General features: G+C 38.4%; 3 protein-coding genes and 1 pseudogene across 3 annotated transcripts; all 4 read left to right on the top strand.

The window, feature by feature from the left end:
* The first annotated feature begins 1,279 nt into the window (after positions 1-1,279).
* Positions 1,280-2,304, top strand: LOC140945522 (melatonin receptor type 1B-like; annotated as a pseudogene).
* A 4,684-nt stretch (positions 2,305-6,988) lies between these two features.
* Positions 6,989-8,011, top strand: LOC140945521 (melatonin receptor type 1B-like). Its single transcript, XM_073394536.1, has one exon. The coding sequence runs from the start codon at positions 6,989-6,991 to the stop codon at positions 8,009-8,011; it is 1,023 nt and encodes a 340-aa protein (XP_073250637.1).
* Positions 8,012-10,636: 2,625 nt separating this feature from the next.
* LOC140945914 (melatonin receptor type 1B-like) lies at positions 10,637-12,006 on the top strand. The gene has a single exon (XM_073394977.1). It carries the CDS (start codon positions 10,637-10,639, stop codon positions 11,660-11,662), a length of 1,026 nt encoding a protein of 341 aa, XP_073251078.1. The 3' UTR covers positions 11,663-12,006.
* A 1,278-nt stretch (positions 12,007-13,284) lies between these two features.
* On the top strand, positions 13,285-14,368 carry LOC140945913 (histamine H2 receptor-like). Its single transcript, XM_073394976.1, has one exon. It carries the CDS (start codon positions 13,339-13,341, stop codon positions 14,365-14,367), a length of 1,029 nt encoding a protein of 342 aa, XP_073251077.1. The 5' UTR covers positions 13,285-13,338; the 3' UTR covers position 14,368.
* The last annotated feature ends 1,076 nt before the right edge of the window (positions 14,369-15,444 follow it).

Raw genomic sequence — 15,444 nt, 5'->3', positions numbered from 1 at the left:
AGGGTGCAGGGGGTGCGCACCCCCCCCCCCCCCCCCGAGATGACCTGGGGTTTTCTAATACAACTGATATTCTGCGAAAAAAAAAAAAACTATGCGGTTTATTGGTGCTGAAGTAGAGCAACAGTGGAGTGCACCCCCTCCTAAAAAAAATCCTGGATCCGCCCCTGCGAATAGCAATCACTGAGGAAAGTTTCCTTTCCATCGCTTCTGAGAAAACTTCGGAAATAAACAGCTTCCATGTTTTTGTATTCAGGATTTAGATACAAAATGAAAAAAGTTTAATGTAGAGTATTTAACCAGGTGAAATTAACTTTATACAGGCGAAGTAGATAAGTGGTTTGCAGAATGAAAATTATTGAGGCACCAAATTAGCGATGCGCCTTTACGATCATGCCTTTTTAATGCCCTCGCCACACACGCTAGTTTACTCAAAATCCATATAGTGGCACAGGGATAAAGAGGGGTGCTCACGTGTTAAGACTGATTGAATTTTGTGTCATTTGCCATTTTTCCTTGGAAATGTTAATAAGAAACCTACTGGTATTAATTCTTTTGAAGCATATAACTTGCAGTAAGTTGCTCAGTGCTCTTGGCAAGACAGGTGTCCCCCAAAACTACCAATGGAAAACAACTTTTTGGGGGAGAGAAACCTTTTAAGTAAAATAGCAGAAAACAAATATAGCTTTCCGTCGTTTGACTATGGTATCATGGTGGCAAAATTTATTACGGATCTTTTTAATGACTGAATATTTGAGATGTCATTTGTCTGTACGTCTTTCAGAAGGTATCGAGATTTGACAGTGGTTGATTAGTTGCGGGAGGCGCTTACGTAAGATAATAAAAAGCGACAAGAGGGTTTTTAAAACAAAAGTTTTTATGATTCACACCCACAGTAAATGAAATGTTCATTCTTCATTTAATGTATAATAAATGGTAGAAATTAAAGCATTCAGGAGCAATGTTTCGTTTCCATTTGTTGAAATAACATCACAGTGTATAGCATTAGAGGGACTGCTTGCGAAAATTGGGGCGCTGAGAAAGTCAACACAAATGTATCGAAAAGGGAATGATCAGTTCAAGTGTAATTGTAAAATGACACATTATTCATTTTTGATTAAAACACTGTGGATAAATGGCTTACCAAAAAGCAAAACTAAACTATCAAAAACAAAGATTGGCAGCTTCGACAACTTGAGTTCACATGAACCGTTTCCCTGCTTAAGCAGGTGCCCTCGGGTTTTTCTCTAAAAGATTTCCAAAGAGGAGTTACTATTACTATATGGATGCCTTTAACAGTCGCAGTCTCCTTTTAACTATCGTTGAAGTCAGCTCCCTTGTTATTTTAAACGTTTTGTCGTTGACAGGAAACATCTTGGTTTGTATTTCAGTTTACAAGAACTACAGGCTTCGCACAACAACAAACCTTTACATTACTGTACTGGCTGTAAGTGATTTGATATCTGCTGTATTTGTCATGCCCCCAGTGGTCGGTGTGCTAATAACAAGTGATTGGGTTTTTGGGAGAGTGATTTGTGACTTACATGCTTTCTTCGGTGGGTTTGTGATCTACATTTCACCCGTCACCATGGGTTTAACAGCTTTTAACAGATACACGAGAATTTGCAAGTCGGAGAGCACCAATACAAGAAAATCTTTTCACCGTGGAAGTCTCGCACCTGGCTATTTTGCATTTGGATCTTAATTGCTTGCTACAGTGCCGTTCCAAAGTTGGTTGGTCTTCAAGATTTTGTTTTCGTTCCAGGATACGCCATGTGCGCTCCAGTCCACCTGAGTGAAGCTGGAAGAATGATTCACTATGCCATCGTCCTTTGTTTGTCCCTTTCAACACCTTTAGCAACAACGATATTCAGCTACATAAAAGTTGCAAAGATGATCCAACAGCACAATGCCGATGCATCATTGACGATCCAGAGGAACGAAAGAAACGAACGCCTCACCGCGCGCGAGATCAAGCTCAGTAAATCTCTCTTCGCTGTTGTTTTCGCATTCATGATATGCTGGATCCCATTTTGGCTTATCGTTGTTTTAAGGCGCTTTCGTCTAATCGCATCGATGCCACGAAATGTTGAACTACTCTGCATGTTTTTTCTTTACTTCTCCAACACAATAAATCCGTTTATCTACGCAGGGATGAATCCTTTATTCAAAAGAGAATTCCGTAAAATGCTCTGCTGTGAAGGAAGACGTAATACTGTGGGTGTGTCTGCTGGAGGGGATTCAAAGACTGAGGAGGGCAAGAAGGGATCGACACGTACAGCAGCACTAATGTTAGCGAGGGGGTGAGACTCTGCGTGCATGGGTAAAAACTCAACGTTTTCATCGTGGAATCAGCTTATTCTATTCGGCATATTCGGAACATGTGCTGGTAGTTGACACGTTCTTTGTTTATTTGTTTCAAAGAATAAACGTTGGAAAATTGCCGCAGACTTTATTGGCAAATAGGTGTAGGTAAAATGTTCTTCTAATAATGAGAAGGCCTCTTCGTTATCAATCAATCAGCGTGCAGTAAGTTCGCCCTGTATGTTACAAGGGTAACAATAGACAATAGACAATATTTTATTTGGGGTCTTATACCATCTGGTACATCAACTGTTTTCCAAATAATTTGAAAATACAATCTACTATATTAAGCTATTTGTTACACTATACATAACATGAACACGGCAATGGGTGCGGCCGAAGGAGGCTAGGGTTCCTTTGATCGGGAGCACGCCTTATTTTAAAAACTACCGTAAAATTCCGAAAACAAGCCCCGGGTCTTATATTTTTCAAAGGCCTTTTTGGAGGGGCTTAAATTAGGAGGGGATCATCTAGGGACTGAAATTTGCGTTTCAAAATCGATATGCGCTAGCCTTATAATTGGAAGGAAGTTTACCATTTCTGCTTTGTTTTATTTTGTATTTGAGGGCAATTTCTAAGTACAAGCCCCTGGGGGGCTTATATTTCGAGGGGCGATTAAACGGAGGGTTTTCTGCGTTACGAATTTGGGGTGCTTATATTTGGAGGGGCTTATTTTCGCAATTTTACGGTATAATAAGTATGTGTAATCAAATGGTGACGAGTGAAATTAGGGAATAATTTCAAGCGCGTTTTGTCCAAATCCTTATAATTTCCCGAGCCTTTAGCCATTAGGCCTTTATTCCTTAATTTCACGAGTATACCATTTGATTACCTATTAATATCATGGGCAGGGGCGGATCCAGGATTTTTTTTTGGAGGGGGTGTACTCGTCCCTTGCTCTACTTCAACACCAATAAAACACATAGTTTTTTTTTTTGCAGAATATCAGTTGTATTAGAAAACCGCAGGTCATCTCAGGGGGGGGGGGGGGTGCGCACCCTTCCCCTAGATCCACCCCTGATGGGTGACGAATTACGTTAGCAATCGAGGATTTTTGACTTGTTTATCCTGGATCGTATCGAACGATCGTGAACTCCACTCTCTCAAACGTTTAGAGCTAAAATTTGGCTTAAGTTTTCAGAATTTTTCCACAACATACCTCTAAGAATCCTTCTTGATGTGCTCTTTCGTGTGTTGAGGTTTCTTAAAGCGTCTTTTTATGCCCCGACATCTTAATTCATGACGTTTTAAAACTTCCTCGCCATCTTGAAACGGAGACGTACGGCAGGTTGCCATGGCAATTTGGTAATTTCACAGGTGAAATTACAAATTAACGCTGAAATTACGCGCCAAAATTAAGGAGTAATTCGTCACCTATGATATTATAGCTATAAATGAGTGTAATTTTCTAACATAATCTGTAAACGGGTTTATAACTTTTTCATAACAACTAGTTGCCCAAGGCTGTGGTTTAACAAAAATCACCGTTTTTTCCACTCAATAAGCTTAAAATTTACAATATTAAAATTTTTGGTGATCATTTAAAGAAAGTCCTCAAAACAGGTGTTCGAACAAAGTGTCGACCAATGTGTTTTCCTTGAAAGGGGTATAGAACAATTACATCCCGGGTTTCTTTGAATGAATTGCTAAACAAAAAAAGAGACAGAAGAAATGAAATCAATTTTTTTTTACGCGTTGAAAGTAAAGAATCATTTTGCAGATGTTTTGTACATTCATTGTAGACAAAGTTATTTAATTATAAATGCGTGCAAAAAAACGGGGTAATTATAAGTACCAGCTGAGTCCTTACTGAGCAGGGCTGGGCTAATCGAAACCGATTTAGATTCCCTTGGGGATACACGACCAAGAAAGCATTCGGAAGCCTGCGCTGCCATGATTTTACTGATTTTGAAAGGAAAATCTTTGCTTAGGATATAGTGATGTTCTGTTACAAAAGGTATTGGTTTTACCTTGTCAATTATAAGATAGAGGTTAATACAAAAAAACCCTTAAGTGAAATATCAGAAATTAAATAAATAAAAAAAACAGTTTCTCTAATCGGCTGGCGTCTGTTTTGTCTCGTCCCTCTTACTACTGACAATTTTAATAGCACCTGCAGGGCTCCAAATTAAAGTTATAAAGAATTGATTGCGGCTCAAAGAGGTTTGTAAAACATTCAAGTGTTTCTTTTTATACTTATAACCACATGACAACGCACGTATTACCCACGTAATGTATAGCTAATTCAATGAAGGTTGCTTTGGGCATTGTGAATTGCGTAAACTCCTGACCTTCAATGAATTCAGATATATAAAGCTACACTTGCAAACGGACCCAACAACTCAGGACATTGTTGGCCCGAAAATGTTGGGGGTTGTTGGATAGTCGGTTGGCGGCATTAGTTTGCAAACGGATGCAATAACTTCCATTATTATACATTCAAAATAAATAAATCAGCCGCGAGTTTGGGTTATGTACTGCCTTTATGCTGGGTTAAAATCGTAAGTTCCACCAACATTACAGCATAAAACTTATTAATTAATTAATTTCAAAAACTTATAAGGCGCAAATATCTATATAAATATATTCAAATGCGCCATAGGGAAAAAAAAAAACAAAAACAAAAACAGAACAAAACAATAATACTACTACTAATAAAAATTATGAATAATTATGATAGTAAAAATGATAAAATAAGATGATAATACAGAAAACGTAGGTGAATCAGGGTCAACATTGATTTTTAGATTTACTAGGGGTTTTGGCAACATTTTATTCTTTTAGTCAACTGCGCGTCCAATGAAATGATTAATTGTGAGGGCGTCTTTTCTTTTTCTACACCGTCTGGGTACTCTGCATTTGGGAAAGTGGGAGCTTAGAACATCCGAACATATTCGTTTGCGTAGCAGTTATGAACATAATAAATAATGAGCAGCGAGTTTGCGTAATATACTTGGCCCTCGGGCAATATTAAGGTGAAAGTCTCGAATTTTTAGATAGTTAACATAATATAACTATCTAAAAATTCGTGGAATCAGGGTCAACATTGATTTTTAGATTTGCTAGGAGTTTTGGCAACATTTTATTCTTTTAGTCAATTGTGTGCCCAATGAAATGATTAATTTTAAGCGCGTCTTTTCTTTTCCTACACCGTCTGGGTACTCTGCATTTGGGAAAGTGGGAGCTTAGCACATCCGAATATATTGCATCGTCGTTTGCGTAGCAGTTATGAACATGGTGAGCATAATGAGCAGCGAGTTTGGGTAATGTACTCGGCCCTCAGGCAGGGTTCTACCACATAACCCGCCCTTTGAAAGTCAGGAAAAGAAAAATCATCCAGAAAAATCGTCGGGCTTCTGCTCGTAGGAAAGCATGAAATAGCATTTTTACGAATTCTGGAGGAAATATGCCTTTCTTTTTGCTGTACACGTCACTTAACAGTAGGATCATGGAAGCTCAGGCCTCATTCTGTTGGGTGCTCTCCTTGTTGTGAACCTCCTAAACAGCTAAAGGTGGTTTGCGAATAGCAATCACTGAGGAAAGTTTCCTTTCCATTGCTTCTGAAAAAACTTCGGAAATAAACAGCTTCCATGTTTTTGTATTCAGGATTTAGATACAAAATGAAAAAAGTTTAATGTATTTAACCAGGTGAAATTAACTTTATACAGGCGAGGTAGATAAGTGGTTTGCAGAATGAAAATTATTGAGGCACCAAATTAGCGATGCGCCTTTTCGATCATGCCTTTTTAATGCCCTCGCCACACACGCTAGTTTACTCAAAATCCATATAGTGGCACAGGGATAAAGAGGGGTGCTCACGTGATAAGACTGATTGAATTTTGTGTCATTTGCCATTTTTCCTTGGAAATGTTAATAAGAAACCTACTGGTATTAATTCTTTTCAAGCATATAAATTGCAGTAAGTTGCTCAGTGCTCTTGGCAAGACAGGTGTCCCCCAAAACTACCAATGGAAAACAACTTTTTGGGGGAGAGAAACCTTTTAAGTAAAATAGCAGAAAACAAATATAGCTTTCCGTCGTTTGACTATGGTGTCATGGTGGCAAAATTTATTACGGATCTTTTTAATGACTGAATATTTGAGATGTCATCTATCTGTACGTCTTTCAGAAGGTATCGAGATTTGACAGTGGTTGATTAGTTGCGGGAGGCGCTTACGTAAGATAATAAAAAGTGACAAGAGGGTTTTTAAAACAAAAGTTTTTATGATTCACACCCACAGTAAATGAAATGTTCATTCTTCATTTAATGTATAATAAATGGTAGAAATTAAAGCATTCAGGAGCAATGTTTCGTTTCCATTTGTTGAAATAACATCACAGTGTATAGCATTAGAGGGACTGCTTGCGAAAATTGGGGCGCTGAGAAAGTCAACACAAATGTATCGAAAAGGGAATGATCAGTTCAAGTGTAATTGTAAAATGACACATTATTCATTTTTAATTTAAACACTGTGGATAAATGGCTTACCAAAAAGCAAAACTAAACTGTCAAATACAAAGATTGGCAGCTTCGACAACTTGAGTTCACATGAACCGTTTCCATGCTTAAGCAGGTGCCCTCGGGTTTTTCTCTAAAAGATTTCCAAAGAGGAGTTACTATTACTATATGGATGCCTTTAACAGTCGCAGTCTCCTTTTAACTATCGTAGAAGTCAGCTCCCTTGTTATTTTAAACGTTTTGTCGTTGAAAGGAAACATCTTGGTTTGTATTTCAGTTTACAAGAACTACAGGCTTCGCACAACAACAAACCTTTACATTACAGCACTGGCTGTAAGTGATTTGATATCTGCTGTATTTGTCATGCCCCCAGTGATCGGTGTGCTAATAACAAGTGATTGGGTTTTTGGGAGAGTGATTTGTGACTTACATGCTTTCTTCGGTGGGTTTGTGATCTACATTTCACCCGTCACCATGGGTTTAACAGCTTTTAACAGATACACGAGAATTTGCAAGTCGGAGCACCAATACAAGAAAATCTTTTCACCGTGGAAGTCTCGTACCTGGCTATTTTGCATTTGGATCTTAATTGCTTGCTACAGTGCCGTTCCAAAGTTGGTTGGTCTTCAAGATTTTGTTTTCGTTCCAGGATACGCCATGTGCGCTTCAGTCCACCTGAGTGAAGCTGGAAGAATGATTCACTATGCCATCGTCCTTTGTTTGTTCCTTTTAACACCTTTAGCAACAACGATATTCAGCTACATAAAAGTTGCAAAGATGATCCAACAGCACAATGCCGATGCAAAATTGACGATCCAGAGGAGCGAAAGAAACGAACGCCTCACCGCGCGCGAGATCAAGCTCAGTAAATCTCTCTTCGCTGTTGTTTTCGCATTCATGATATGCTGGATCCCATTTTGGCTTATCGTTGTTTTAAGGCGCTTTCGTCTAATCGCATCGATGCCACGAAATGTTGAACTACTCTGCATGTTTTTTCTTTACTTCTCCAACACAATAAATCCGTTTATCTACGCAGGGATGAATCCTTTATTCAAAAGAGAATTCCGTAAAATGCTCTGCTGTGAAGGAAGACGTAATACTGTGGGTGTGTCTGCTGGAGGGGATTCAAAGACTGAGGAGGGCAAGAAGGGATCGACACGTACAGCAGCACTAATGTTAGCGAGGGGGTGAGACTCTGCGTGCATGGGTAAAAACTCAACGTTTTCATCGTGGAATCAGCTTATTCTATTCGGCATATTCGGAACATGTGCTGGTAGTTGACACGTTCTTTGTTTATTTGTTTCAAAGAATAAACGTTGGAAAATTGCCGCAGACTTTATTGGCAAATAGGTGTAGGTAAAATGTTCTTCTAATAATGAGAAGGCCTCTTCGTTATCAATCAATCAGCGTGCAGTAAGTTCGCCCTGTATGTTACAAGGGTAACAATAAACAATAGACAATATTTTATTTGGGGTCTTATACCATCTGGTACATCAACTGTTTTCCAAATAATTTGAAAATACAATCTACTATATTAAGCTATTTGTTACACTATACATAACATGAACACGGCAATGGGTGCGGCCGAAGGAGGCTAGGGTTCCTTTGATCGGGAGCACGCCTTATTTTAAAAACTACCGTAAAATTCCGAAAACAAGCCCCGGGTCTTATATTTTTCAAAGGCCTTTTTGGAGGGGCTTAAATTAGGAGGGGATTATCTATGGACGGAAATTTGCGTTTCAAATCGATTGCGCTTACCTTATAGTTGGAAGGAAGTTTACCGTTTTTGCTTTGTTTTACTTTGTAATTGAGGGCAATTTCCAAGTACAAGCCCCTGGGGGGCTTATATTTCGAGGGGCGATTAAACGGAGGGTTTTCTGCGTTACGAATTTGGGGTGCTTATATTTGAAGGGGCTTATTTTCGCAATTTTACGGGGTAATAGTAGCTATATATCAGTGTAATTTCCTAACATAATCTGTAGACAGGTTTATAACTTTTTCATAACAACTAGTTGCCCAAGGCTGTGGTTTAACAAAAATCACCGTTTTTCCACTCAAAAAGCTTAATATTTACAATATTAAATTTTTGGTGATCATTTAAAGAAATTCCTCAAAACAGGTGTTCGAACAAAGTGTCGACCAATGTGTTTTCCTTGAAAGGAGTATAGAACGATTACATCCCGGGTTTCTTTGAATGAATTGCTAAACAAAAAAAGAGACAGAAGAAATGAAATCAAATTTTTTTTTTACGCGTTGAAAGCAAAGAATCATTTTGCAGTTGTTTTGTACATTCATTGTAGACAAAGTTATTTAATTATAAATGCGTGCAAAAAACCGGAGTAATTATAAGTACCAGCTGAGTCCTTACTGAGCAGGGCTGGGCTAATCGAAACTGATTTAGATTCCCTTGTTCTCTCTGAAAACGGCCATAGTTTTGGCACTCGCGGCACTCCCTATTTATTAAGCTGTTCAATAAGACTAAAAGCTTTAATCGAAATAATGTGAAATTAATCTCAAGTCACCTTACTTTGTAACTCAATAAGGGTGGTGATATACGAAACAATCCAAGAAAGTTGCAACATCCTTTACCGCACGCTGAATTTAGCTTTTTAGGGTTTTTTGGGCTCGAAGACGGACCAACATGTTAATCAAGCCGTCAAAATAAATGTTGCTTAAAACAAGTAATACGTTAGTAATACAGCTTAATACGTTTCTGGGGATACACGACCAAGAAAGCATTCGGAAGCTTGCGCTGCCATAATTTTACCGATTTTGAAAGGAAAATCTTTGCTTAGGATATAGTGATGTTCTGTTACAAAAGGTATTGGTTTTACCTTGTCAGTTATAAGATAGAGGTTAATAAAAAAGCCCTTAAGTGAAATATCAGAAATTTAATAAATATAAAAATCAATTTCTCTAATCGGCTGGCGTCTGTTTTGTCTCGTCCCTCTTACTACTGACAATTTTAATAGCACCTGCAGGGCTCCAAATTAAAGTTATAAAGAATTGATTGCGGCTCAAAGAGGTTTGTAAAACATTCAAGTGTTTCTTTTTATCAGTTATAACCACATGACAACGCACGTATTTTTAAATGTATAGCTATTTCAATGAAGGTTGCTTTGGGCATTGTGAATTGCGCAAACTCCTGACCTTTAATGAATTCAGATATATAAAGCTACACTTGCAAACGGACCCAACAATTCACGACATTGTTGGCCCGAAAATGTTGGGGGCTGTTGAATAGTCGGTTGGCGGCATTAGTTTGCAAACGGATGCGATAACTCCATTATTATTCATGCAAAATATTTCTCTGTTTCTGATTGGCTAAAAGCCAGACATAATTCACCATAGTCAGCTACTGTTGACCAAATCTGGAAGAAATATGGGATTACAATTTGCGATTGGTCCAAAAGTTTGACCGGTTTCAAACTTTGCGCAACAACTCTGAACAACACGCATAAATATAGAACAAGGTTTGCAAACGGACGCAACATGTACGTAACACCCAAAAATGTCAGGAAAACCTTTAGGCAAACAATGTTGCGTCAGTTTGTACTTAGCTTAATACCTGGAAGAGTCGAAATGCATGGCATTCAAGCTATATTTCATGGTTTTGTTATCAGATTGTCACAAAGTGGCATCTATCAATTTTTCATGACTTTTAAATTAAAATCCGTGGGTAAAAAGCTCAGCAAAAAGCAAAAAAGATTATTCGAAACTTAACATTAGCAGCTCCATAACCTGACACAGAGTAAACTTCTTTCTTAAAGTCAGTTCTCGCGGACTTCGCTAAAATATTTCTGGAGAACAGCTTCAATGGCGGAAGCACTTATTAATCGCAGCCCCTTTTTAATCATTCTGGAGGTCAGCTCGCTTGTTATTTTAAACGTTTCGTCCTTATTGGGAAACATTTTGGTTTGTATTTCTGTTTACAAGAACAGTCGACTACGCACAACATCAAATCTCTATATCATCGCATTGGCTTTGAGTGACTTGATTTCAGCTGTACTTGTAATACCCTTCTCAACCGGTGTGTTAATAACAAGCGATTGGGTTTTTGGCTCAGTTTTTTGCAACTTTCATGGTTTCTTCGGTGGGTTTGTTATCTACATTTCACCGGTAACGATGGGTTTAATGGCTTTCAACAGATACATGAGGATTTGCAAGTCGGAGCAGCAGTACAAGAGAATCTTTTCACCGTGGAAGTCTCGCAGCTTGCTTGCCTTTGTGTGGATTTTTGTCGCTTGTTATACTGCTGCCCCGAAGTTAGCTGGTCTTCAGGATTTTGTCTTCGTCCCGGGATATGCCCTTTGCGCTCCAGCCCACCTAAGCAAAATTGGAAAAATGTTTCACTATGCCTTTGTAGTCATATGTTTCCTCTTAATCCCGTTAATAACAGCAATATTTAGTTACATAAAAATTGCAAAGACGATCCAACAGCACAACGCCGATGCATCAACTACAATCCAGAGAAGCGAAACATTCAGCCACATTACTACGCGTGAGATCAAGATAAGCAAATCACTTTTCGCAGTTGTGCTGGCGTTCATGATATGCTGGATCCCATTTTGGGTTATCGTTATTTTGAGACGCTTTCGTCTGGTCGCGACGATGCCACGTAATGTCGAACTCCTCTGCAATTTTTGTATGTATTTCTCCAACACAGTGAATCCGTTTATATACGCAGGGATGAATCCTATATTTAGAAGAGAATTCCGAAAAATTCTCTGCTGTGCACAAAGACGCAATGCTGTTGGTGTGTCTGCTAGAGTAGTGCCAACAATTCAAGAAGGCAGGCAGGGATCCACTCTTCCAGTCGTGATTACTTCAGAAAGGAGTTAAACTGTTACGAAAAAAAAGGCAGCTTATGCCCTATTATCACTTCTAAACAATTTTATACCCCAAATCGAGAAACAAAAGGAAAAGGAACTGAGAGCACGAATTCACTTATTAAACTTATTCCTATTGACACCAGGGAGGCGTTTGGATCCCTCCATGCTAAAAAGCTAAATAACTTCAAAACCGTTTTAGCTATGACCACTAAAATCAGCGACTTTTCCGAAAAAGTTATCTAGGACCCTTTTTTGATAGTCGTGACGTGTACGTCATGTCAACATTGACGTTATAATGACTTATTAATTACACTTGATTTAGCACTATTTATGAAGTTTAAAGCAGTTAGTGTATCCCAGACTTTTCCGTAACTGATTTGAGAAAAAAAAATTTAAAATGACCAATTGGCAGAAGTTGGGTTCAAATCTTACCAGTGTTAATTTCTCTCGGAATGTTACAAATTGAGGACTTTTTCCTTTCGTTTTTTTTTTTTTTTTTTGCTTCCTAAGCATCGTTTAATATAGATTTTTTCCTATCACGATTGTCTATATTTATACGGGGTTTTAACGTAAAATTGAACACATTCAAATAATTCAAAATGGCGGATCCAAGATGGCAGATGGCATGGTTTGAGATCCTTTGATGACGTCATCCTAAAATCATCGCTATTCAGTGGTTAAAGATGATTTCTATGTCAGCTAGTCTGCTACACAGCCGATTTTAGTGTCGTCACGCAACGCTCTGGACGACACTAAAAACGGCTGTGTAACAGACTATATGTCAGCCAACTTCTTGATTTTGTCAGACACCTTACTATTTATAAAGTATTTTTCGGTTGAGAAGAAAAAATGATGTAAGTTGGTTTCTGCCAATAAATTCAAGAATATGGCGTAATTGTGACGTAAAGTTACCTCATTGTGTCAATCAAGTTAGGCATAGATACTGGAAATTGTGGGTACAATATTCTGTGTAATTTTGATGGCCGTATCATGAGCGGTTTTGAAGTTTGGAGCCCTCATCCCACTACCGGTCACAGGAAGCAAAATAAAAGCCCTGTCTGAATAGCGTAAAAGTATACTTCATTTAATTAATTAATTATTTAGAATGATGATATATGACATTTGTTGCCCTTGTGACGAGTAATGTCCCTCTGAAAAAAATCATGCTCCTGTGACAAGTGTTGTGCGTGAGACGATGGATGTACTAATATTGTCAGTCAAATTTTAAGAGCCAGATATTTTCATAATTACAAATTCATTCTTTATAAGGCTGAATCCGTTTCTCTGATTTGTAGCTATTTGAATCTTTTTTCCAAGAGAAATTTGAAACAATTTTTTTAACAGGGTACGAGAACATTCAGACTCGACAATTTAAGCCATTTCTGAGCACTTAGGACGGCCGGCCAGTTTTTCTTTTGTTGTTGTTGTTGTTCATGCTTTTCTATGTTGCGAAACAATATGAAAATATACCTATAAGACAAGCCAAAAAAAACCCAGTACTGATATTAAGTTTAGAAAGTTTTGAATTTTGCATGCAAGTTTCTATGGATGTCGCATTCTTCAAATTTTGCGGTTAAAATCCTTGGTAAGCTCCGCCTCAAAGACGTGAACTAGTATTAGCAATCTCGTAATCTAGAATTGAAACCAAAATACAGTTTACTTAATTGGTTTTTCTTATATCTCAGAATGGCGGACGTTTTAACCAATCGTAGTGTACTTTTAACCACCGTAGAGGTCTTCTCCATTATAGTTTTCAACGTTCTGTCGTTAACGGGTAACATAATGGTGTGGATTGCAGTTTACAAGAACACACGACTACGCACAACCACCAATCTGTATATCATCGCACTTGCTGTAAGTGATTTAATGTCCGGTGTATTTCTCATGCCTTTTACACTGGGTGTGCTTATAACAGGCGAATGGGTTTATGGCCGAATGATCTGCAACTTTCGAGCGTACATGGTTATGTTTGTGGTGTACGTTTCACCCGTCACTATGGGTTTAACAGCATTTAACAGGTACATGAGGATTTGTAAGTCGGAGCAGCAATACAAGAGAATCTTTTCACCGTGGAAGTCACGAGCATTATTGGCCTGTGCATGGATCCTCGTTGCTTGCTACATCCCTGTTCCAAAGTTAACAGGTCTTCAAGACTATTTGTTTGCCCCAGCATATGCCCTGTGCGTTCCGGCTCATCTCAATCAAACTGGAAAAAGAGTCCACTACGCCATTGTCCTCTGTTTTTTCTTTTTAACTCCTTTATTGACTACAATATTCAGCTACATAAAGGTTGCAAAGATGATCCGACAGCACAATGCTGCTATGTCATCTACGATTCACTGGGGCGCAACAGGGTCAAGCATCACCGTGCAAGAACTGAAGCTGAGTAAGTCTCTCTTTGTGGTTGTGTTCGCGTTCATGATATGCTGGATCCCATTTTGGGTGATCGTTGCTTTAAGGAACCTCCATGTCGTTGACAAGATGCCACGAAATATTGAACTCCTTGCTTGCTTCTTTATTTATCTGTCAAATACAATAAATCCTTTTATATACGCTGGGATGAATCGCACTTTCAGAACCGAATTCCGAAAAATGTTTTGCTGTGAACGAAGGCTCTTCAACTGCAAACACTCACAGAATTGTGAATCAAGTACCGGACAGGGGACAGGTCAAAGCGGGATGGAAATGTACAGCAGAAATTCTCCTCGATGCTAGTCAGCAGCTTCTACCAAGTCAGAGGTGGATGAAACTTCGTGAACTGACGTAGTCGTCATAATTTGTTGTGATTAGATTAAAAAAGAGATAGATGCCCATAAGAGAATTCTGTTACTGAATGCTATGCTGTGAAGGAAGACGCATTCCTGTGGGTGTATGTGAAATCGAAAATTTCTTTAATTTAATTACCTGTTTTGTCTCAAGTAAATAATTTTTTTATCTATGTTTTCGCGGCGAATGGATACTCAGCTAAGCAACTACCATAAATTCGGGTTAAAAAAGCGTTTGTGTGTGTTTGAACCTTCAGGCTAATCTGTGTTAATTCCATCGGAAGATAAAAGAGTTGTCTCTCAGTGTAAAAATGAAAGTCTTGTAATATGCCTCAGGATCAGGGTGACACAGTTTTGTTCGAACGTTTTCATTTCTTGCCCCTTTTCAATGGCAAATAAATTATAACAGTCTCGGGAGAAATCATTAAAATTTGGGGCTTTCTGGAACTTTCGATATTCATCAGCATTTACTCTCATTTCAGCTTCCTCTTACTTTCTATTTGTAGATATCTTCAGCAAGTTTCACAAAATTGTTTCACATGTTCCTTCCGGCTTGCCTGGGATGCTCGTTGGAAATTTTGAATTAAACCATTAAAGGAGACCACTTTCAACTTTGATTCCATGAATCTAGTAACTAAAACGAATTGAAAATATATAATTTGAGTGCAACGCTAAAAGAGACCTTAACGACTAAATATAATGGTGTTTTGCCGAGAACACCCTAAGTGAGACCAAAATCCGAAATCCCTAAGCGAGACCACGAGCATTCCCGCCCTTTTCGTATGGGAGTCCCATATTTCCTTTCAAGGTTATTTAAACTGTCACTCAAATAGCTTTTACAATATAGAACTCCATATTGTTTCTACAAGTGGTCGCGTGTCACTCAGACGCACTTTTCACAGATATCTTTAATAGTGCCGGAATAGCCGGTACAATGTACTACGTAGGAAAGTGCCCTGTAAAGTTAAGTTGGTTATGTTTTAGTTCTCGTTTAAGCATAAATTAAAGATTTTACACTATGGAAAAA

Source organism: Porites lutea, chromosome 8, assembly GCF_958299795.1.
Source record: "Porites lutea chromosome 8, jaPorLute2.1, whole genome shotgun sequence".
NCBI lineage: Eukaryota > Metazoa > Cnidaria > Anthozoa > Scleractinia > Poritidae > Porites > Porites lutea.
Note: the sequence above shows the minus strand (reverse complement) of the source record. Positions and strands in the feature narration are given on the sequence as shown.

Excerpts from the sequence above, each read along its gene's own strand:
- LOC140945521 (XM_073394536.1), top strand. The coding sequence starts at position 6,989 with ATGGATGCCTTTAACAGTCGCAGTCTCCTTTTAACTATCGTAGAAGTC.
- LOC140945914 (XM_073394977.1), top strand. The coding sequence starts at position 10,637 with ATGGCGGAAGCACTTATTAATCGCAGCCCCTTTTTAATCATTCTGGAG.
- LOC140945913 (XM_073394976.1), top strand. The coding sequence starts at position 13,339 with ATGGCGGACGTTTTAACCAATCGTAGTGTACTTTTAACCACCGTAGAG.